At 41.7% G+C, this 23,906-nt stretch overlaps 3 protein-coding genes across 7 annotated transcripts in view; 1 reads left to right on the forward strand and 2 right to left on the reverse strand.

Moving 5' to 3' along the window:
- hivep1 (HIVEP zinc finger 1) overlaps window positions 1-8,814 on the reverse strand; it is an 85,877-nt gene extending 77,063 nt beyond the window's left edge. Inside the window, exons 1-3 of one of the 4 annotated variants that reach the window (XM_063185130.1) lie at window positions 7,801-8,814; window positions 3,660-3,743; window positions 2,857-3,002 (exon numbers count right to left, since the gene is read on the reverse strand). In XM_063185130.1, coding sequence (XP_063041200.1) covers window positions 2,857-2,896 — 40 coding nt within the window. In that variant the 5' untranslated portion in view covers window positions 2,897-3,002; window positions 3,660-3,743; window positions 7,801-8,814. Of the gene's footprint in view, window positions 1-2,856; window positions 3,003-3,659; window positions 3,744-6,890; window positions 7,778-7,800 lie in introns of those variants that run through there. The other 3 variants (XM_063185129.1, XM_063185127.1, XM_063185128.1) reach the window with 3 other exon arrangements.
- A 4,912-nt stretch (window positions 8,815-13,726) lies between these two features.
- On the reverse strand, window positions 13,727-17,403 carry LOC134436767 (glutamic acid-rich protein-like). Its single transcript, XM_063186117.1, has 3 exons — window positions 17,202-17,403; window positions 14,180-14,835; window positions 13,727-13,945 (listed from the first exon to the last, which is right to left on the reverse strand). Exons 1-3 carry the CDS (start codon window positions 17,401-17,403, stop codon window positions 13,916-13,918), a joined length of 888 nt encoding a protein of 295 aa, XP_063042187.1. The 3' UTR covers window positions 13,727-13,915.
- Window positions 17,404-17,658: 255 nt separating this feature from the next.
- Window positions 17,659-23,906, forward strand: part of vps45 (vacuolar protein sorting 45 homolog) — an 8,333-nt gene continuing 2,085 nt past the window's right edge. Inside the window, exons 1-11 of one of the 2 annotated variants that reach the window (XM_063185141.1) lie at window positions 17,659-17,717; window positions 17,894-18,042; window positions 18,345-18,479; window positions 18,593-18,653; window positions 18,967-19,046; window positions 19,588-19,656; window positions 20,156-20,293; window positions 20,532-20,642; window positions 21,432-21,566; window positions 21,707-21,820; window positions 22,260-22,427. In XM_063185141.1, coding sequence (XP_063041211.1) covers window positions 17,950-18,042; window positions 18,345-18,479; window positions 18,593-18,653; window positions 18,967-19,046; window positions 19,588-19,656; window positions 20,156-20,293; window positions 20,532-20,642; window positions 21,432-21,566; window positions 21,707-21,820; window positions 22,260-22,427 — 1,104 coding nt within the window. In that variant the 5' untranslated portion in view covers window positions 17,659-17,717; window positions 17,894-17,949. Of the gene's footprint in view, window positions 17,718-17,811; window positions 18,043-18,344; window positions 18,480-18,592; window positions 18,654-18,966; window positions 19,047-19,587; window positions 19,657-20,155; window positions 20,294-20,531; window positions 20,643-21,431; window positions 21,567-21,706; window positions 21,821-22,259; window positions 22,428-23,906 lie in introns of those variants that run through there. The other variant, XM_063185140.1, reaches the window with a different exon arrangement.

Genomic DNA, 23,906 nt, shown 5'->3' on the forward strand with positions numbered 1-23,906 from the left:
CTCACGCTACCCTTGCAGTGTTTCCCACAGAATTTTTGGAAACTATGGGGGCAGCAGGGATTTTTGTGTGTGTGTGTGTGTGTGTGTGTGTGTGGGGGGGGGGTGTATTTCACGCGGGGCAATGGGCGGGGGGGTTCACGCGGCGTTTAAAAAAAAGAAATAGGAGCACAGATAAGAATTTAGGAGCACTGTGAAATTGTTAACGCACAGACAAAAATGGTCTAAGAGAGTAGGCTATACCTTTTCCCCAACACACATAGGCGTACACATTCTACATGAGGGGTGCTGGTCACAGGGCCAGTTTTTCAAAATTCCTCCCATAAAAGGGTAAAAGGGCTGAACAAACATATTACACATTTATGTCTATACACATTCATTACACATTCATTTCCATATGCAGCCCGATGTCTCCTCTGCTGTGTCAATGAAGGCCTGTTGCCTAACTCATTACCATACAACTGTAAAACAAAGCCTGAGGAGTGTCAGTAAACTCATCCCAACTGTCCCTTCTCTCAAGGTTTTTTATAGCTCCCAAACCCGAGTTAACTACAACAACTTGACTAGGCTTTTGACCCCTCTGTCTTTCAAGCACTCATGGTTTTCTCTATAGGATGTATTTATTCCAGGAGGAAAATGCGAAGGAAATCGTTTTTCAAATCGTTTAATAGAAAACGGAAATCGTAAAAAAAGTAAAAAATAATAATAATAATAATAATATATATATATATATTTTTCATTTTCGAAACTATGGCGGCCAAATTTAAACTATGGCGGTGCGCCATAGTTTCCTTAATGTATGGGAAACACTGCCTTGACTTGTCAGTACCCAGAGATGCCACATTTTTCGGCTAAGCCCTTTCCAAGATATGAGCTATTCTAATGGGGGCAGCGTTTGTTTACTACAAATATTTTCACAAAATGTACCGCTGTTTGCTAGTTGTCTGCTGATGTTGTATAACCTTTCGGATGTTTTTGGGGAATAAATAAAATGTTTTGTTTGAAATGTAAACAAAGCGCTGCCCCCATTACAATGACCAAGATCTTGGAAAAGGCTGAAGAAGAAGAAAAAAAAAACTCACGTACTGACAAGTCCAGGGTAGTGTGAGCATTTCAACTGCATGTTGAAATTGACTGAACTGGTCCTTTAATATTAGTGTGTGGAAGTTGCCTTGAGGCGAAGAAACGAGCCGTACAACTTCTCACATTAAGACTCTGTGAGTCGCGTTTAATAACTTAATGTAACTGACTAAAAACATGGCGCCGCGCATGACAGAAAAGCCGGCAATATGAAACGTCATCGGAACACTTAAAGGGACCGCAGCAATAACAGGTATCACACAACAGTGAAGATAACGGACCACACAACATAACATTTAACCAAACACATAGTAAGTGAATTATGCCATTGTTGAAAACACCATAAGTGTCAGATTCAAACCAATGCAGTTTTGGGGTGCTACCTTGCTACTATAAAGGCACACCAAGTATGATTGAAATCCGTGTCGGTCGGGTCCCAAAGTGTCTGATTTCACGTGAAATGACCCTATGTATACCCAGCCCAGTGTTGCGAGTGGGCAGATTAGTAAGCAGCTGCTGGCTAACTGGCTTCAGTAATTTTTATTTCAGACCAAGTGTATTTTTCTTTGGCAGCAAGTTTCAGTTTTTTAAGTGTGTGTAGGTGTCAGTTGCCCTCGTGCACATTTATATGTTTGTAAAAAAAAAAAATGCTATGTATTTTTGACAAGACTTGGATGTTTGAAGCCAACTTCATCCACCTACCTCTGAACCCCAACCACTTAAGCCATCCTTGTCAAGTGAAAAGCTTTTGTTTTTTTCACATTCAGTAAAGAATCTCTGTTTCAGAATATTCCATTTTTGAGCATTGTTGTCATAGACTTGTGCCACTGCTAGTCTTTCCACTAATAATTGTGCAGTAGAAAATAATGTACATGTGCAGCAAAACTTAACTGAATTGACAATGACACAGCTTTGCTAATGTTGTGATAGCATACTGTTAATGTTACAGTCTAGCTTGCAAAGCTACTTTATTCTCCCACCGCCCATTAGAAATCTCCCCCTAGAACCACTGGGTGCTCATCAGGGGTGGAACTTAAAAATGTTGCCCACCAGTCACTGTGGCAGGTAGATTGTAAAATCTAGAAGATTTTAGAAGTCACCATTTTTACCAGTTCATATTCAACCGTTCCAAATTGTAATGCCAAGTAAGGTCATTTTCTGATCAATACTTTTGTTTCAGAGGTCATAAATTCAGTTATTGTGATGCCAATAACTCTTTTCATTACCAATTTCATTAAACCATTGATGTTGGATGATGCGTAGAATTCAGCAAAATTTCACCCGTCAAGGTGACGGGTGGGTTGACATATTTCACCACCCAAAGCCCAAATTCACCCGTCATTGGCAAGTGGACGGGTGCATTTTTTCATTCCTTGTGCACATCAAAGATGCAATGCCCCTACCACCAGGAATGGAGTGTGGAACAGGTCACAGGACACTTTTGACATTAATGTAGCCATAAATTATTCCCCGCAATTAATGCTGACCTGACCGCTGTGGTTAATTTGGCCACAAACTGAACATTAACAGCCCCATATCCTCTTTCGACCGGAACCAGAACTCGCAGCAGCGGCTCCCACCCACAATGCAATTCAAATACCGGACTTCCGGAGTCGACATGGGAGTCAACTTTTTTTATCCATCATGGCGTCGCACCTGCTGCCCATGCGCTACTCCTCCAGACTAGACCGTGGGCAAAGCATTTTCCAGAGAGTGATTATTCTTAATATAATTTCATCTCATTAGCTGCAAAACAATAAGCTGCTGTAATTCCCTTACCTTTTAGGTTTTTAGGGTGATTTTGCTTCGTTCGTGGCATCGTTCTCTGTAAGTCCCCCGGGTCTTTCTCAGCTAGTCATAGTCTTGGACTATGGACTCGGCGTGAAAAGTCCACTCTATTCCACACAATAGCAATGCTTGTTTATCTAAAGCAAAAAGACATAAAACATAGGGAGAAGGGGGACACATAATCATGTCAGAAAATATTCAAGAAGTTTATTGTCATCGTCATTGAAGGCAACGAAATTGTGGGTGGAGCTACACTACGTGGTGTCAAGCAGTAGTAGTAGCCAAAATTAGTAGACAAAAGTGCTTCCTGTGTCTGTCCTGTGTATGTCTATATGTGGGTGGTTAACGTGACACCTTGTTTTTTTCGTAACATTGGTTAAAAACCTACAAAACTGTTATTTTCCCTCTTAAAAACAAATGTCAATGAAAGAAGATGTGGTACATTATGTTTCATATTAGTCTTAGATGAGAAGAAACATTTTTGTTAAGATTTATGTTAAGGTTTATATGTCAAATATCCTGTGGTGTGACTGTAACATTAATGAAACCTGGAATATAATATATAAAAATTAACCAACAACATTTTGAATAATGTATGAAGCATTTGGCATGATTGCATAAATATTAACTTTAGATTAAGACATGTGAATGTGAACAAAACTCAAGACAGTAATATTAACTACAAGTTCAATTTTGTAGCACAAATTGCGTCCTGTGGGGTGACATGTATGTCAATGTTTGTGAACGGGCAGCTGCAAGGCCAACTACAAGGGTCTTAAAGACTGTCTCCTAACCAGTCAGTGAGTGCGCTGCAATATGCGACCTTGCCTCCTCCACTTGCGCTTGTCTCCTCGTCCCGCCTCCTGGCCCCCCCTCCTCTGTGGAGAAAACGATAAAGTTTCCCAGCTGTCAGCATAGCCATAACAACTTTTGAGGGACTGTTTTTCATTCACCATCCCAATTGCAAATGAGAAAAAGACTCTATAATTGAGCTTTTGCAAGATATTGAAATATAATGCTGTTGTCAGTGATGTCATCATGACATATTACTTCCTGGTACGAGGAGAAAAGCAAGTGGAGGAGGCAAGGTCGCATATTGCAACGCACTCAGTACCTCAGTTATTGGAGAGTGGTGTGGAAGTTTAAGATGACTATTCACCTCTTAATATGTCTACATATTGCAATGTTTCTGTCACGCAATGCTTAGGGTCATGTTATGGTGTCCTTAGGTGTGACTGCTCTTATAGAAGGAAAAAAGTTGTTTTTATAAATGAAAACACATATCAAGATAAGATTAAACACAATATTATTATCTAGTTAGCATGAGCTCAGAGGTCAGTCATGTATACAAAAGGACTAAAATGGCCACAATGCAGTGAATTTCCTGTGGTGTGACTTCATGTCCTGTGGTGTGACATGCTTATGCAATGTGTTACTCAATCCTTACTTGTTTTTCATGTATCATGCAAGGATATAAGGATACCAGGAGATGTATTTGTCACATTCACACAATTATTACAAGTAATACAGTGAAACCATGCAGTGAAATCACAGTTGTCTGCCTGTACAATGCATAGGCGTGTGCGGGTAGTAGTGTGTGTGTGTGTGTGTGTGTGTGTGTGTGTGTGTGTGATGGGGGTTAAATGAACAATAGTACAAAGAGCATGAGGGATATGTTTGTGCAGAATATTAATCATTTTATTGTATCTTACAGAAATGTCACACCAAGGATGTCACACCGCAGGGCACATTTTCCCAAAAGTGGCAAAAATTAGGCGAAATTCCACAGACAACTAAGAGCTTTAATTTTTTTTCTATTTTTTCCTATTTTTTCCATCATTTTTTTCAGGAATTGGACAAACTTTTTTTTGCGTTACGCCCTTAAACGTCAACCACACATGTATGGTGTATGGTATAGGGAGAGAAACGTAATTTCATATTCCTTGTATGACTTGTGCATATGAAGAAAGTTGACTTGACTTGATTTGACAATTCTGGTTTCTGGCTGAACGCGCACTGGCACCACTATCTTTGAACAATGCACCAGAGCCAATCACTGTCCCACGAGCCTATTCAAGTTGTTGTTATTGATTGTTGCTACAAACACAGCGCTACATTCGGTGAATGATCATACAACAGTGCATGCAGCGCCAAAACATGATTTTAAGGTTTTTAAGATTTTTCTGGGCAGTCATGGGTGAGCGGTTAGGGCGTCAGACTTGCATCCCAGAGGTTGCCGGTTCGACTCCCGACCCGCCAGGTTGGTGGGGGGAGTAATCAACCAGTGCTCTCCCCCATCCTCCTCCATGACTGAGGTACCCTGAGCATGGTACCGTCCCACCGCACTGCTCCCCATGGGGCTCCACTGAGGGCTGCCCCCTTCCACGGGTGAGGCATAAATGCAATTTCGTTGTGTGCAGTGTGCAGTGTTCACTTGTGTGCTGTGGAGTGCTGTGTCACAATGACAATGGGAGTTGGAGTTTCCCAATGGGCTTTCACTTTCACTTAAGGTCTTTCAAATCTTTAAGTTTGATGTTTGATCAGAAGCACATGCAGCAGCCATGGCCATGATGCAAATCACATACAATTATGTGTACTCTCAGGCTTTGCTACTTCAGCGCGAGATCAACGTCAAAAAATCTCGACCTGACATTGCTTCATAGGCTATTTGTGTTGAGTTTACGGTCTGGGATTTACCTCGGGATTCCCGAGAAAATGAAGGCCACATAAGTTACACAAAATAGTGTTGTTTAGGGAGAATAATACCACAGAATTCTGAGCAACATGACAATATGGTCTCCTAAACGGTGTCAGTAAGAGTACAAATTCCACACAAGTGGGCAAAACAGCCAGCAGACAAGACAACAGGATTTTGTCATCCACTGTGCAGGCCTCCAAGGGACTTCTCACTCATGTTAAAAACCTAGCCACTTAGGGTTTTGGGATTCTTGTCTGTGCATGCAGTTGAATGTTTGAAAACATCAGAAATCCATATTTAGCTCCATGCTTGGAATAATGGCATCTATGCACTTGCAGATGTAGTCACACAGGAACAATGTGCAAGACTGTTGTAGAGACATTGTAGAGCACGGCAAGGTGCATGAAAGTTGTAGTTTCAAATCTGAAAACATTGGATCTTTTTTTGCTATTTAGACCATTTGCCATCAGCAGATAGGCCTACAATCTAAATCTAATGACAATATGTGGTCACGAGTTGATAATGAAACAATAAGTCACATACCTTTGCAAATCTATTGTCCCTAATTAGATAAACCACAGTCATGGAAAAGACATAGGCTAGCAGCACCCTACTCAGACTGTATTGGAAAAGCATGGAAAAACAGATGCGTGTTGTGTTCCATCTCAGCATCTTACACTGAGGTCTAGAATTCCCAGTGCAGCTTCACTGTTTTTTTTTATGATCCTCTCATACTCGTCGACCCTGTGCAGATTTGAAGGGATGAGAAGATTGTCAAGGGGAGGCGGTGTTGAATATACCTCTGCCTCAATGTTGTGAACTAGAAGAGGACATATAGCCATCAATATTATTCAGTTTACATTGCAGCCTGCAATCATCTCAGACATGACTGTAGCATATGTCTCTCGGGTTGTGGCAATGCAGTTTCAGGTTTTGCTCTCCCGTTGCTGCAGAATTGTTGAACAGCACGCACGACCCTACTCGGTGTTCTTGGTCTCGCTTGGCAATATTACATAACGCTCTACTACAACCAGAAGATTCTTCACCATGCAGCGGTACATGTGTTGTGTCTACGGCAATGACATCATCTCCCTCATTGTGGGCTCCAGTCGACAGGCACCCACCAACGTAAAGAGCGCGCACGCCAGGTCGTACAGCTAGGTCGAAGAAAGTCACCAAATGGAATAAACCGACATAAGCAGCACATGGTCACAAGAGAACCCTTAACGCTTGAATAGCTCTGTCTAAATGAAGGAAGACACGTCGTCCCCTCGTATAGCCTACAGTGACATTCCTGTCATTCTCCGGAGACAGCTCTGTAGCCTACCTGTCGATGCTGCTGCTCCGCTTCAACAGCGACGAACAGCACGTTGTCTTTCCTCGCCACTGAACGTCCTTCACTATTGCTGTTTTTGTACGTTTCCTTTAAATTAATGATCCTTTTCAAATGCCAATGGTGCTTTAATGGTTTCATATAAATATGCCAATTAATAGTCAATGTCTAAAGCTAGATTTACACGTGCCAGGACAATTATAGATGATTGTTTATGTGGTAAATTAGGTTTCGCGAGGACAAGGTGTGGGATTGCCTATTCTTGTACATGAATGCGCAGAAACAGAGGGAGGAGCCGGGGAAAACCCCCTGGAATCTGCAACAGGACTCGGAAGGGCACTTCCCTAATTTGTCAAATTACTCCAGTCCACACTAAAAGCTACCTTACAATTTGAGCCACTCGTCTGTATTTATTGGACTTGTCTCGAATCCACGTGTATACGCCGTCCCATGATCACCACCCGCTGGCTACCTACCTGTCGAGTGTCGCCTCTAAGGAAAGCTCTATTGCGGACTTTATAAACATTGACTGCACTAGTGACCAGACCACACCACATTAGAATGCACAAGACGTAATCCAAAACATTGGAAAGAGCAACCAGAAAAACACGGATTGGCTCCGATCTCAACACTTTCTATCAGCACGTTTCCTCATGGAATCCCCCTTAGGCCTATGTGATGGGACTTTGGGTCTGATTGACAGTAGCGCGTCTATGGTTGTAAGCTATACATTGCCAGAACTAGCCCGTTTTGCTACATCTCATGGTTCGACAACAATCCCTGCAGGCACCCTGAAACACACCCACCCCCACCACCGCACAAGCCCTCGCGAGCGTTTTAACCGCAAATACAAAGCCGAACTAGTGTAATACGCCCATGATTAAACAAAAGGGGTAATGTATACCTGCATGTGCAGTTTTAGTTGTTGTCAGGGTTTTCCCTCTCTCACACAGGTCTGTTCTTTCTCTGCCCTCTCTCACTTTCTATTGCAGGAAACGGACAGGCCCTCTGACGTCAGCGGGGGTCCCGTCCCCGCCCCTCAACGAAAGAACGCCAGGGAGGCTCGAGAGGTTCGAAAAACATATAGCCTTGGATGAATATATTTCTATTAACTGTGTGACCGAATTATTAACTAGCCCAATGACATTATATTTAAGAGGACAAATCAACATCCATATTATTTGTACCCAATTGAGGCATAACATGCACACCAATTTAGACGCCGTGGCACGTTTCTCCCCTTGACGGCCCCCTTTTCGCACATAGTTTGGGACTGACGGTTTTCCCGGAGGTTCCTTGTTGTCAGGTCACGTTGTGCCTCTCCACAACTCACTGGGCTTTCCCTACTAGCCCAATCTCTGAAGCCGATTGCAAATCCAATCATATTCATACTTCGATTCCGTCTCCGTTGAAAATGTGCTAAACCTAGGAGGATAATGCGCGCGGTTACGTAATTGTCAGGAAAGGACTGCTTCGTAGCCTACGCACCGTTTAGTTATGCGAGGCAGGATAGCCTATTCTCCAGGTGTCAGGTAGCGCGATGCTGGGGTTAATTTCATTTTTTAGAATTAGAAAAAAGGTAGGCCTATCCTAGTAGCCTATTCGCAAAAAGCAGCATGATTTACCATTTAAGTTTATCATTGGAGTTTTCCTTGTGCTGTTTAAACAAATCACAACCTTCACTTGTGATCGAATTTTCCTCAATGGCAAATGGAACAAAACAGTTTACACCATATAGATCTAGAACATCGGCCATGCATAGGTTTTTTAAGAATCGAAGTTTACACCATCTAGATCTAGAACATCGGCCATGCATAGGTTATCAAGAATCAAAATAGACACCCAGATCCATTCAAGCCAGCAATGAATGAATGAATAAATGCATGCATGTGCATGTCTTTATTGCCATTGTACATGCAGGCTACAATAATTAGGCCTACATTTTTAAAGTGCAGATGATCCAGGTAGGTCTACTAGGCTACATAAAACAGTGAAAACAAGGACCACTAAAACGCTGAATAAAAAACAGCAATAAATAACAACAGACATACAAACCTACACATAGGCCTATAATTGCAATAAATCACACAGTGAATGTCTTTAAAATGCTGTTTCTTATGCAGAATAGTGTGCAATGGCTTTTTGGATAAAAACTGTCTTTTAGTCTGTTCTTCTGCACAGAGCCCTGTAACATCTGCCTGATGACAGCAGCTATTTGTTATTGTTTTTTTTTGGTGTGTTTTTTTTTTTTAGGTTTCCTCAGTAAACATTTAGGACATGCATCATCCTTGGAAAACAGCTGAACAGTATGTCAGGTACGCCTCCCAGTGGCGTGGGGTAAGTATGTAATAATGTAATTGAATGTAAAGTCAGAACACAACAGATTCTATAACTGCTCGTGGTCGTTCGGACATATATATGTTTCTGCCACTTAATAGTCGTTTCCCTGGATTCACGACGCAGGCAGTGGACTTTGAATGAAAGTGCTCCCGATGATTACAAGTCTAAAAAAACAGAGTTTACCCTCCAGTGCGCTGGCTTCTCATTCACTGCCATTCATTTTGAGGCTTTGAGTGCCCCGCCTGCTCATTTGCTTAGCATACCAACCGACTGCCTCTAATACTTTCCTAAAGAGAATCCTGCAGATCAGACTTTTTTTAAATCAAATTTTCCATTTAACATGGCTGCACATTCTTCTACAGTTGGCAATTACTTTTTTATTGGCAGTTATCAGGTTTTGGGTTGTAACACACTTTAGAAAATATCTACCACTGATTGTACTGTAGTAGAGTTAAATGTCTTGAGGTCCTAAAAACACTTTTTGTCGTCTCTGTCCCCCTGATCTTGGTCTCTGTCTTACTCTCGAATGTCTTTTTTTTACAGTCTGAGAATGAGACTTGCAGCCAACTAGGCCTGGTACATGGTTCAGAAATTGGCCTTCATTATGAAGACTCACACTTTTTTTGTCTCAACTAGGTCAAGTTCAGCTCTGTCTGTCTTGGTCTTGGTCTCGGTACCCTCTGGCCTTGGTTTGGCGGTCTTACTGTAAGTGGGTCAAAGACGTCCAAAAAGGAATTGTCATTCAGTGTAACGGATACCTTCTGCTGACTGTAAAGGTAAAAAAAACATGATTTTTAAATTGTTTCAAGTGAATGGATGACAGCCGAGGCTTTCATGAATTCACTGGAAAAAAATAAAATAAAAAGAGTCATGTTTCTTACAGTTACAGTCAGCAAAAGGCATCCGTTACACTGAATGACAATTCCTTTTTGGACGTCTATGACCCAAGTATAGGCTACCGGTTCAAGTCTATACTGTCATGCGATTGGGATTCATTTTTTCATCCCTTTATTTCATTCATTTAGTTGCTCTTTTCTCTGTAATCTGCATGTGTAATTCCCCAGCACCTGTAGGCCTAAAGGAAAGAGAGAGAGGATGGCTACGGGAAAGATGGTGACTAGAGGGTGGTGATGCTCTCTGCCTGTGTCCTGCTGTGGCTGATGATCCCTGAGGCCTCTTCTTCCTCAGACACAGATAGCGTCTGGTTCACCGCCCAATTCGTTGCTCTACGGACCCTAGACACAATGAAACATCTAAAGGTGTTCGAATTCGGCCACCCGTGCCCTCCACATCACGGTTATGTGCTCCTAATCTGGTATGTGCAGCAGTGCATGGACAACAACAACAAGTCACTCTGCAACATCACGGCAGGCGAATACGGCTTCCACAACTTCAACAATACAGGCCCACTACTGCCCAAAGTGGACAGGCTGGACAAGAGCAATAGATGTGACTACTACACCGTGGGGAACCTCAAGTCATATCATTACAAATATGCCTCTGACCTGCCTTACGAGGTGCGGAGGTACTACAATAGGTACAACAGTTTTAGTAATATGGATCGCTTGCTGGTGAAGTAGGCCTACTGCCTCAACCAATACCTTATCAAGGACATCTATGCGTCGGAGCTCTACCACTTTGAATACACCTACCAGATAGGGCCATCTCTTATCTCTGACCTCAGGCTGCAGACCCATCTCGAAATCAAGGAAATCCGAGGAAAGTGTTTAGTATGATGGACTAGCACATCTATCCCGGTTCGGGGTCAGCTCTATGTTCCCCTCAGCCTATTCCTACTGCTCTATGTTCCCAGATTTTTAAGAAATTCTTCAAATATAGGCCCTATGTATGTTCCACAACTCCATGTTCCCACATTTCCGAGTAAAAAAAGACAAGAGCACATGCCTTTCTCCCCACCATGGAACATAGGCTAGTGCCTAAATCTGAAGAAATTCTTAGAAATGTGGGAATATGGAGCAGCAGGAATATGCTGTGGAACCAAGGGCTGTGAGACTAATGAGCTTAAAAAATAATATTAAAAGTCTTAGAGATGTGGGACCAATGGACTGTGGGAACATAGACACACTCCCCCTGGTTCTCATCATCCATGTCATAGATGTAAATAGCTGTATCACATGATTCTGATGCTGGACATAAAGGAAATAAGACATCCTATGTTCTAAAAGGCTCTGATGTGATGAGTTGACATTTTTAATTCAGGATTGGGCTCGTTCTCATGATGGATGCTCATTGCTCACATGGTGTACCTCTCTGCATTTCAATAAGAGACCTGGAGTCCAAGAGCAAAGAGGATATTTAGAGACTGTATTGTATTAATACCGTAAGTAAGCCAACATGTTCTGTAAATCCAGGAAATCACATGCCTTTACTGTCTGTCACATTCTGTGCTTATGGCAATTTGAACAATTTGAACAAGGAATGGTTGGCTTTTTGTGTGTGTGTGTCACATGACAATATTTGTAATTCATATGGCTAGCTAGGTCTAGTATTAGTACTGTAAAGTGAATGTTTTGACATTGTTCTATGTTATTTTATATTGAGTATTATTTTTGTTGACATTTTTGATGTTTATACATAAACTGATAAAAAAATGCCCACGTTTAAAGATATCTGCATTCGCTCACCTTAGTAATAGACTATCCTGATAGGCCTGTTTTATTGGTCATTTTCAATCTTTTTCTTTCTCTTGAAAGGCAGTCTAAAACTTTGTATTTCCTGTTTACAAGGCTGTCCTTTATCATGGATATTTAGGCCTATTTACACTGTCAAAACCGTCAATTTCAAGTATTCTTATTGCCTTTACATGTTAAACTAAGGGGATGGGGCCAAAGATGGGCCCATGTCAATGATTTCCTCAAGTCTCAAGTCTTTCCAATCAAGTATGAGCAATGATACAGTACTTATTAGAGGTCAATGAGTATGAGTCATGCCACAAGAAAGTAGATCCAAAGAAAGAAGCGTCATTTTGTTTCTTTTCCGGTATCCACTTTATGTCGGGTGAACGCCCCCTTAGGAGACCTTCGGTTAGGAGACCTTCGGAGTCCTGAGGTTGAGAATAAATCAAGCCCCCTTATTGCTGTAGATGGCGGTAGCGCACGTCTTGAGCAAACACCTCAAAAATAGAAGAAGAAGGAGGGGACAACGCCCCCTTAGGAGACCCAACTTGAGCCCACGCTTTTGCATTGAGTGGGCGTGGTTTGCGTTATCTTTCTCTTATCCAGTATTTTTGCTTCCTGTGTCTCGATGCAGTTTCGAACCGGGGAGATCATGAATGGAAGTCAGACGCGCAACCACTACTCTAACTGTCGAGCCGGTGGCCCGCGGAATAGTACTGGTTTTGTAACCAATGGCATACACTTGGCGAAGATGGAGCATCTGACGACAGGGTGGTTTGTTTCTCTTTTTTACTGTTGTAAGTGGGTTGTGCGACCATACATATGGATGATACCACTCTGAGTATGCTACATTTGAGCATGAAATGCATTTCAGCATGTAGAAAATTAAGCACGTTCAACTACACACACATGAATCACATGAGCTATGAACACCAATCACGGCAGATTCCTCACATCATGGAGGAGGTCCCATGCCAACGCAGTTGCTCTTGTGGTACTGCGTGGCTGCTTGACAAAACTTTTGTTCCCGCGATGGTTTAACACCATGTGACACGACTGCCGCGCAGAGGTCACTCCCTTAAACTGCGTTGTGAACGGGAATTCTAACCAGGATGCTTCACGCGGACACAGTGAGCATGCTCGCTGCCTAGCAAATTTGCTGCCTGGTTGAAAAAACGGCATCATGAACGACCTTATTGCTGACCTGTGAAGGTATTTTAAAAGTGTGTGCAAACCACAGCTCCTGTAGCTGCACTTCACATGAAGTTTATATTAATAGTTACACGGTTGAGTGCAACCATTTTAACAAAATATTTTATTGATGAAAAGCTGTTTGACTTACAGAGGTTACCTACAGGTAATAATGAGCATTCCCCCAGTGCCCAGTGAAAAGGTACCAAAGCTTGATGTGAAATGCACTGTACAGCCATTGGCTTCATCAATTCATACAATACATGTTAATTCTGGTTTTTAAAAATGAGTTTGATTCAATAAATGAAATGCAGTTGTTTAAGTTGGATGAAATTTACACAACCACACAAGGAGTGCATCTTAATATGGGACCTTGCCTCCTCCACTTGCCTCCTCCACTCGCTTCTCGTCATGATGACATCACTGACAACAGCATTATATTTCAATATCTTGCAAAAGCTCAATTGTAGAGTCTTTTTCTCGTTTGCAATTGGGATGGTGAATGAAAAACAGTCCCTCAAAAGTTGTTGTGGCTAGGCTGACAGCTGGGAAACTTTATCGTTTTCTCCACGGAGGAGGTGCCAGGAGGCGGGGCGAGGAGACAAGCGCAAGTGGAGGAGGCAAGGTGGCATATTAAGATGCACTCATTAACTTACACCAAGCTGAGACAGTGAGTGTTTTAATTAAAGTCCAAAATCAAAGTATAATTTCTTAAAACGTGTAACTAAAATGAAACTTCAACTTAAGTTAAATGAATGATCCACCACATCCCTTTCTGATGCTTGTATTTCTGCAGGTAACTTAATTTGAATAGGCTACCTGATAGTTTTTGCTGTCTGTAGATTGTCATCTTTACTTCTTGTTTCCGGAATTCTTTGGTGGCTTAAAAACAAAACGAAACCAAACATTTATCAACATTTATCATCAATCAATTATCAAGCTAGGTCATTAAGTTACAGATAGCCTACCTGAAAACTAAGCTTACCTTTCGTTAAACTGCCTGAGACGTAACTTAAAGTTACTGCAGCTAAAAGCTACAAAAGTAATGTGTGATACAAGACCTGCTGGTCTGAAGAACAGAAAAATAAGATTAAATGTCTTTAAAAATGAGCTTACCTTCTTTGTTTTCTTTTTCTTCTTTGTCTTGGGCCTTGACTTTTTGGTGGTTTTATCCTGCTCCTCTTCATCACTCTTTTCATCTTGTGATTCTTCATCACAACTTCCCTTCTGTTGTGTCTTATACTCGACTTCTTCCTCCTCCTCCCCTTCCTCCTCCTCCTCTCCATCTTCCTCTTCTCCATCTTCCTCCTCTGATTTCGAGTCCTCTTCCTTTCCACCTTCTATGTCATCCGCCGTTCCTGCACTTGCTTCATCATCATTTTCCTCCAGGTTTGTGTATTTGTGTTCCATATCATCATCATCATCATCATCATCATCATCATCATCATCTGAAGTCTCATCCTTGTTGTTCTCTTCCTCTTCTGCCTCACAATCCTCTACAGCTTGCTTCTCCTCTTCCACATTTGATTTCCTCTCTTCCGCATCATGATCATCCTCATCATCAGTGTCACTCAACAGCAATTTCTCCTCCATGTTGTCTGTCTGTGGCTCCTGTACAGCTTCCTTATCCACACTTGAGTCTTGGACATCCTCGTCCTCATCATCTGTGTCATTTGACAGCAAACGTTCCTCCATGTTGTCTGTCTGTGGATCCGGTGCAGCCTCTTCATCTGCTGAGTCCAGGTCATTCTCTTCATCCTCCAAATCTGATTCTTCCAGGCACGTGCACTCCAATACGGCAGGGGAGGCACGGCCTCACCAGCACCAGATGATTATGATGAGATGCAGTAAATGTGAATAATAGTTACATTAACAGCTATTGTTTTCGAGCATCTGCACCATAACTACCATTTAAGCAGTGTTTAAACTGTTTCACTCGTTTTCAATCATTTTTGTGGCCAAAATCGTAATATTTGCCCATTTCATGTCAAATTCCTCCGAATACGCTGAATTTGGGGCAACTCTGAACTTGCCTCACCCCCGGATTGCGCAATCCCTCGTTAACAGGCTTGAGCGCATGCGCCATTTTGCTCGTTCTGTGAATGCAACCTGGTAATATTATATTAAACGTTTTTATACACTTAATAGAAGTATGTATGGTGTGCCCTCATTTCCTGATATTTTTTTTTACTATTTTCTACGTGTGATTATCATTTCTTTACTCTGAACGCCCACTGAAATATACAGTGGTGAGGCCAGCAGTAGCCTGGCCGCAGACTCCTTCTGGCGTGGAGTCATGCTGGCCAGTTACGTCATAGCGAATCTGAAGTTCACAATACAGTCAGTCGGTGTTGTTGGCTAGCTTGTTCACTTTCACTGCTACAAGTGGATTTCATAACGAAGCTAAGACCATTCTCAAAGTTGGATTTCCAAGGGGAAAATATGTGATAAAGAATGGAGGACCGACAGAGCTGAAGGGTTTGCTGCAGGTGACCGGTCAACTACCCGATCATTTCAAAGTGAGCGGTACAACAGAAACTATTTTTTTGTTTCCCCTGTGTCTTGTTTGCAACCGGCGAGAATGTGTGGAAGAACATTCGCATGGGATTTCACGACTTAACAATTTACTAAGGACTAAGGAGCCTCACGAAACAAATCCTCGCGGCTACTCATATTCATAGTCAATGCCAAATTGCTTTGGACGTTTGGGGCGTCTCGAATAGATGTGGCTTTGGATGAACAGCGCCGGCTAAAGTAATGTTAGCATGCGCAACGCCAAAAGTGAAGGAAAAGAGCGGCGCCTGGACCTGATGTACTAGTTAAAGGTAAGATCAGTGTTTCCTATGTGTGTGAAGCCTGTGTTTGTGAGACCCGTGGGGAGATAAAGAATCCGCCGTGATTCTGTCTGGTGTGATGGTAGCTTTTGTGATCTGAACAGGATTCTCATGTGCCCTGTAACTGTTTGTAAAATTGAGTACAGGGCGTTGAGGTAAATCAAATATACCCGTGTAGCCTAACTACAAGACTCTGATCTAATTCCAAAGTGTAGGCATAACATAAATGACAGTCCCAAAATATTTGGTGACCATATCGAAGCTTGTGTAGTAATCTCTGTTTAAATGTTGACATTCGCTTCCTGCCACACCTTTGTCCCACATCGTTTGCCTTAGCCTCGTACAAGTAGATGTAGGCCTACATTTGCACGAGAATCCGGTGCTTATCACAAACGCTATCACACCAGTTTGTTCGCCGTGGTGCTCAGCGGTCTATATGACACCATGTTTTGAATCCTGTGTGTGTGTGTGTGTCTTTCATTGAGCATCCGCCGTGATGTGGTTTATGTGAGACCACTGTTTGAATCCTGTGTGTGTGAGAGCAGTGGGCTGTGAAGGAGCTACACTCTTCACTACTCTCCCCTCCTCCCCTCCTCCCCTCTCCTTTCCTCTCCTCTCCTCTCCTCTCCTCTCCTCTCCTCTCCTCTCCTCTCCTCTCCTTCCCTTTCCTTTCCTTTCCTCTCCTCTCCTCTCTTTTCCCATCTCCTCTCCTCTCATCTCCTCTCCTCTCCTCTCCTCTCCTCTCCTCTCCTCTCTTTTCCCATCTCCTCTCCTCTCCTCTCCTCTCATCTCCCCTCTCCTCCTCTCCTCTCCTCTTCTCTCCTCTCCACTCCTCTCCTCTCCTCTCCTCTCCTCTCCTCTCCTCTCCTCTCCCCTCCCCTGTCCTCTCCTCTCCACTACTCTCCTCTCCTCTGCTCTGCTCTCCAGCTCTCTCTGCCGTGATGCTTCTGTTTGTCCTCATTGCTGCTGTGTGGTTTATGTGAGACCACTGTTTGAATCCTGTGTGTGTGTGTGTGTGTGTGTGTGTGTGTGTGTGTGTGTGTGTGTGTGTGTGTGTGTGTGTGTGTGTGTGTGTGTGTGTGAGAGTGAGAGATCTAATAACATTTTCTCTACGGAAATGCAGCATGTTTTATTTTGTAGGCCTACCTTATGTTAAGAAAGCTATGACATATGAAACTTATCAGTAGGCCTATTTGGTAAATTTACTAAAATGTACTTATACTGTAGCTGTAGTATTATATCTTTGAAAATCTGATATTGGAAAAGTCAGTGCCTCACCAGCCATAAAGTTGACCGCACGTTACTGGATTCTTCAGTCTGCTGCTCATCTGTCTTTCTATCCCTGTCACTGTCTGCATCATCGTCAGACTCCTCTTCTGGTTCTGGTGGTCCATGGTCTGTAGGCTTCTCTTCACGTTCTGTCTCCTTGACCTCAGGCACCTTCACCTTTTTCTTGGTCTTTTTCTTTCTCACTTTTGTTGAATTCTGACTCGGTCCATCTGACATCTTGCTACAGATAGTTATGAATTTTAATAGTAAGCAGGCTAGAGCTGAAAATAAAACGAAAGCATTTAATGGCTCATGGATAGGCCTTGGCCTAATGGATGAACCTGGGCACAACACAAAAAGAAAACATAGGCCTATAAAATGTTGCCATGGAGATGATGGGCATCTGTTGAAGGAAGGAACATAGACTACAACTTGCAAAAATATGTCCATAAACGAATATACTACTACACGAATAAATGTCACAGTTTTCATAAAAATGAAAACTAAAATATAGGCTACATTTAATTCTAATGTGGCGAAGATCAGGCAATGTAAGTAAAATTATCAAATTAAAAGTATTGGGGCGGCTCTTATTTTGACAACAGTGCATTACTTCTAACCCGGAAGTGAAAGAAAACATTACACGAAGCTGTGCCTCAGCTGATCCTTGTCAATAATACATTGGAGGAGCACTTAAGAATAATTGCGAATTTCTTTCATTTACCAGTGGGATCTTGGATGCATTTTCAGTTCTGAAGAAAGCGCAACACCTACCCGTTCAAGATGAACGTAACTCTCGCTGTCAAACAATATATCTCAAAAATGATTGAGAGCAGCGGGCCAGGCATGAAGGTTTTGCTGATGGATAAAGAGACGGTAATAAAATTACTAAATATCAAATGTGATGGCCTTTAGTAATGGGAATCAAGTCATGTTTATAATCTGTCAATAGAAACCCCCTGTCATTAGTCTGATGATAAGCTTTAGCTACCTTTTGGTTGGACAGGGTATGACTACTAAGCTAGCCTACAATCATTCAATTATCATATCATAATATGACTTGTTTGGATAAGGTATGCCTTAACCACAGAACGTCTTTTCCATTCAACAGCTAACACGCGTATACATTTACTGACTGCTCGAGGCTAGCATTTATATTTGATCTGTCTCCTTTCCAGACAAGCATCGTCAGTGTCGTCTACACACAGTCAGAAATCTTGCAAAAGGAGGTCTACCTTTTTGAACGAATCGATTCACAGAACAGAGACAGCATGAAACATCTCAAGGCTATTTGCTTTCTTCGACCAACAAAGGTAGGATGCTTTTTATTACCTCACACTGTTGGTGTTTCTTGCAGTCTCCACTGCCAGTAACTGGGCACAGTATAGAACCCTTCCTGATTTTTCTTTGACCTCTATGTCTGCAGGAGAATGTGGAACATCTCATTCAAGAGTTGAGGAGGCCAAAATATAGTGTCTACTTTATCTGTGAGTATAAGCATGACAACAGCAGTCAATCCCAGGTCAAGAAAGGGAAAAAAAGACCCACAACCAATGTGTTCCAACCAATTCTGAATGAGTTCATCATGAAAGTTGGATCACTTCACATCATAGATGAGCTACACAGTAATGGCACCTGGCAGGGGCTTGACATATCTGCATGAGCATATCTTAAGTAAAAGATAAGACTTAACTCTTTGATTTTTTTCTTAGGCACTGTGTCTTCTATTTATGAAATAAGACACACTTCTAGTTAATCTTCATGTAGAAGTATTTACTCTGTGCTTGTTTTGTTCTGTAGACTTCAGTAATGTCATCAGCAAGAGTGAGGTGAAGGCCCTGGCGGAGGCTGATGAGCAGGAGGTGGTGGCAGAGATGCAGGTGGGTTTCACTGAGTCTTCAGATTGGGATTAGATATGCATAGTGGATTCTATTTTAGATTAGGACTAGATATGCATTTTAGATTAGGATCAGAGTTACAAGTAGTGTTCACTGTGTCTTTAGGGGAAGTTTACGGATGCATATGGGTTTCATTGTTTTTTTTTAGATTAGGATTAGAGATGCAGGTGGGTTCCATTGTGTCTTTTTAGATTAGTATTGATTTTTAATACTGTGATGCATTAATGCCAACTCATGGTATAACAATGCTATGATTATTTCAAAAGAAACAGTTAAGAATGAGTTTTCTGATTGTATGTGTAAGGCTGTCATGGTATGTGGTATTGCAATAAAGCGACAGCATATTGTCTACTCAGTAAAGGCTCGTTAACTCATTGTCTGCAGATGGTGTTCTTTTGGTATGTCAATGTTTTGTAATGGAACAACTTAATTTATTAACGTAACCTGTCAACTTAGTGGGTGGGAGGCTGTCAAAGGGGAACCCCAGACTTAACTGAAGTCAATTTATTCTGTCATTTTACAGGAGTTTTATGGTGACTTCATCGCTGTGAATCCCCACGTCTTCTCTCTAAACCTGAGTGGAGTAGCCAGAGTAAGTGGGGCCAGGCCACCCTTTTGTCCTCCTTTTATTATTTTCTTTGTCATCCTTTTATACTTTTTTGTCATATCACCCTTTTCTCCTCCTCTCAAACTTGTTTTGGACACTTGACCTTCATAACGGTTTATAAAAACACTTCTGTACTTCATAATATGGTGTGACTTGCTACCAGCAGATTTTTTATTTAGTATTTCATGAATGGCTGAAAAATGAAATGTCTAAAGTTCAATGTTATGATATGATCATCATGGAATGCCTTAATTGTTCTTGATGAAACTTTCCACGGATGTCTTTTGGAAATGTGGTGTTCATTTACAAAAACATTTGTTCACAAATATTAAGACGATACATGCTCTTCAGCATTGTGCAGCAGTTGTTTGTGCAAATATTAGATTTTTGTAATGAAGGAGATAGTTTGAAGACTTGGGAAATACGCCTCAGTTTTGCTGCAATTCCTGAACCTGCCTATCTATCCTTGTGTGTTGGTGAGCAGGGTCGTAGCTGGGAGCCCAGTATGCTGGCTCGCACCACCCAGGGCCTGACCTCAGTGCTACTGGCCCTGAAGAAGTGCCCCATGATCCGCTACCAGCTGTCCTCAGACATGGCCAAGAGGCTCGCTGAGTCCGTCAAGGTATAATATCACTCCCACCAAGTTAATAGTCACCAGCATGAATTTTTGTGCAAGCAGACAGCTTGTGTAGACATAAATGCAAACACAGATGCACTGTATACACATACACTAACCACATTCTGGCTATTGAAGAAATAAATACACACAGACAAAAAGTATATGGTATCTTGTTACTTTGCCAGTGATGATGGTATAATAAACTAATTCAATTAAATGTGTTTTTCCCTTTGATGTGCAGCAAATCATTACGAAGGAGTATGAGCTGTTTGACTTCAGGAAGACAGAAGTGCCTCCTCTGCTCCTCATTCTAGACCGGAGCGATGACGCCATCACCCCTCTTCTCAACCAGGTGAGAAGAAGACCGCAGGAATGGGCTGCTTTTTTTCATTTATTTTTTTACCTCTAACAAGGAGAGCTTATGTTCCCCCCCTTGCTGGTTGACTTTTCACCTGTTCACTTGTGTTATTTTCTCAACATTGTATGGATCAATTTTGATTTAATTTGCAAGATGGACTCAAAAGCTCCAGGTTTTTTTTGTTTACATCCATTTTGACAGAGTGCTGCGGTGCTGCTGTATGTGAATAACACTGCTGTATTGCATTGAAATAGATAATGGTTGTAATTTGCCACTAGGGGACGACACAGTACAGCCTGCTATATTTCCTGTGGCGCTCCTTGGATCAGCATTTCTCTGTATGAATCATCTTGAAGTGTCAAAAACCCTGCCCAGATTTCATCAGAAATTGGATGAAAGGGGAAATTACAGTTGAGCAAAAATGTCAGAATAATAAATAGAGCATGATGTGTGGCAATGACCTACAAATTCACATCAAGATGAGTATCATTAAAGAGTATACAGTCATTGTATTGCATTGCCATAGCTATAGGTCCCCTCTGTCTGTGAGTTTTATGATGACTTGTAATTTACTTTGTTGTGTGTGTGTTTTCACGTAGAAACTTAACAATATCAGATGCATATGAAATGTGGCTAGTTTGTACAGTTTCAAACAAAATATGACATGAAATCACCAGTGATCTCATTTTTTTCAGGGTACTTTTTGTTCTCAAAGTGTCCACCTTCTCTATAAAGTGTTGGGGGAAATTGAATGTTGTCTTTTTTCTTTTTCTTTTTTTGTAGTGGACATATCAGGCAATGGTGCATGAGCTTCTGGGTTTGAACAACAACCGAATAGACCTCTCCAGAGTCCCAGGCATCAGCAAGGAGCTGAAAGAGGTGGTGCTGTCTGCAGAAAATGATGAATTCTATGCCAATGTAAGGACTGAACACTTGACACAATTTGCTTGACTTGACTTTCGTTTTGTTTTTTTGTTGCTGCCTGTGATTAAATGGTTAAATATTGATTAAAACAACACCATAATACAATGTCCTCTATTTTTACAAACATAAAACAGAATTTGTACTTGAACTTCGGTGAGATTGGAACCAATATCAAGAACTTGATGGAGGACTTCCAGAAGAAGAAGCCCAAAGACCAGCAGAAGCTGGAGTCCATCTCAGACATGAAGGTCAGACTGGACACACGACAACACACTGGCACTTTGTACTAGCTACTTTTATGAAATATTTATTTTGAATTGGTATCATTTGGTAAATTACTGAAGATCATAGCTCAACAGTCGCCCAATGTAGAACGCTTCATTTGGCATGCTTGAAGTCGGCTTGCTAGTACAGGAATTTGTGAAATATGTACGAAGCTAAATGTTCATGTTTGGTCTATGACCCAAGTTGGTCAGCATTTTATGGTGGTAGTTTTCTGTGCTCTGTTTAAGCCTTCAGAAGAACATCATGGATATTCCAGATTCAATCATGTTCTGAATCGCAGACATCTCAAATCTGCAAAATCATTTTCAATCTCATTCTCAGAGTTTCAGTTCTCAGTTTAAGAAGATGCATTGTAGCACTCGAATGTTATATGTGATGATTTACTGTTGGTTTATTCTGCAGGCGTTTGTGGAGAACTACCCCCAGTTTAAGAAGATGTCTGGCACGGTGTCTAAGCATGTTACGGTGGTGGGGGAGCTGTCTCGGCTGGTGAGCGAGCGGTGCCTCATGGAGGTCTCAGAGGCCGAGCAGGAGCTGGCCTGCCAGAACGACCACGGCAACGCTCAACAGGTGACGCACGCATGCACACATACACTGTGTGCAGAATTATTAGGCAAACAAGTTTTTTGTCAATATCGTCCATTTCTTGCATATTGTCCGCCACCACCCTTTATGGACATGAACACCTATTGGATTTAAGCATTCCAGGTCATTCATATTGGTATAATAAGAGACGGTGTGAACGAAGGAGCCCAATACCCTATATCAGGGCAAAATTAGTGTGCATAATTATTAGGCAACTTTGTTTTCCTCTGGGAAAATGAGCCACAAAAGAGATCTAACAAACTCTGTAAAGACTATAAACAATTTTAAGTCTTCTAGAGGGGTGTGGCTGATTTTAAATATTGATCACATCCATCTAATGCACCGTTACAAGCCATCAGTGTCACATGACATGTGCTCACACAGTAATTGCCAGATTGAGGAGAGTTGAAGATGAAACTACCACAAAACTATTACCCTGCAGTGCTGTTATATTCCAGAACTGAAACCTACAACGAGTGTCCACAAGAACATTGTATTCAGCACTCAGAGACATGACCAAGGTAAAACAGGCTGAAACCTGAAGACCACTCAACAAGAAACTCAAGTCAAGACTGGGTCAAGAAATGTCTTTGGACAGTTTTTTCAATGGTTTTATGAACTAGTGAAAGTGACTGTTAATGGACCAGTTAGATGAGCCTATGGCTAGATCAGTAATGTGCACACTCGGATCAGTTCCTGAGTTCCACTCAAATACCAGCAGATTACTGCATAAATACCATTGTCTTCGTAAAAGATGCAATTTTCTCCCTCTAAAAGATCAAGCCATGGGTTCATCCACCCTGTCTGTCAAGAGTAACTTTCCCAAGTCCTTAATACCGTTGAAAACTCTGTCCCCAGGTATTTTTGACCCAGTCTTGACTTAATTAACTTTTTGAATGGTTGTCTGGTGTCATCCCTTCTTACCTTGGCCATGTCTCTGAGTGCTCAATACCCTGTTCTTCTGGACACTCGGTGTTGGTTTCTGTTCTGGAATATGATAGGACTGCAGGGTAATATTTTTTTTGTAGTTTCACATTAAATTATTCTCAATGTTTTGTAGTGACATTTCTTAAGACACTGATGACTTTGTAACGGTGCATCTGATAGTTCTGTACGAACATGACCAACATCTTCTAATTTCAAGACAGCCACACCCCTCAAGAAGACTTCAAAATTGTTTATAGACATTTCAGAGTGTGTTAGATCTATTTTGTGGCCCATTTTCCCAGAAGAAAACAAATTTGCCTAATAATTATGCACACCTAATATAAGGTGTTGGGCACCTTCGTCCACACCCCCATATTATTATACAAATATGCATGACCTGGAATGCTTAAATCCAATAGGTTTTCATGTTCATATAGGTTGTTGTTGGAAAATATGCATAAAAAAGACAATATGGTCAAAAAACATGTTTGCCTAATAATTCTGCACACAGTGTACATGCACACACATTTGTCAGAA

This window comes from Engraulis encrasicolus, chromosome 20, assembly GCF_034702125.1.
Source record: "Engraulis encrasicolus isolate BLACKSEA-1 chromosome 20, IST_EnEncr_1.0, whole genome shotgun sequence".
NCBI classification, from domain to species: Eukaryota; Metazoa; Chordata; class Actinopteri; order Clupeiformes; family Engraulidae; genus Engraulis; species Engraulis encrasicolus.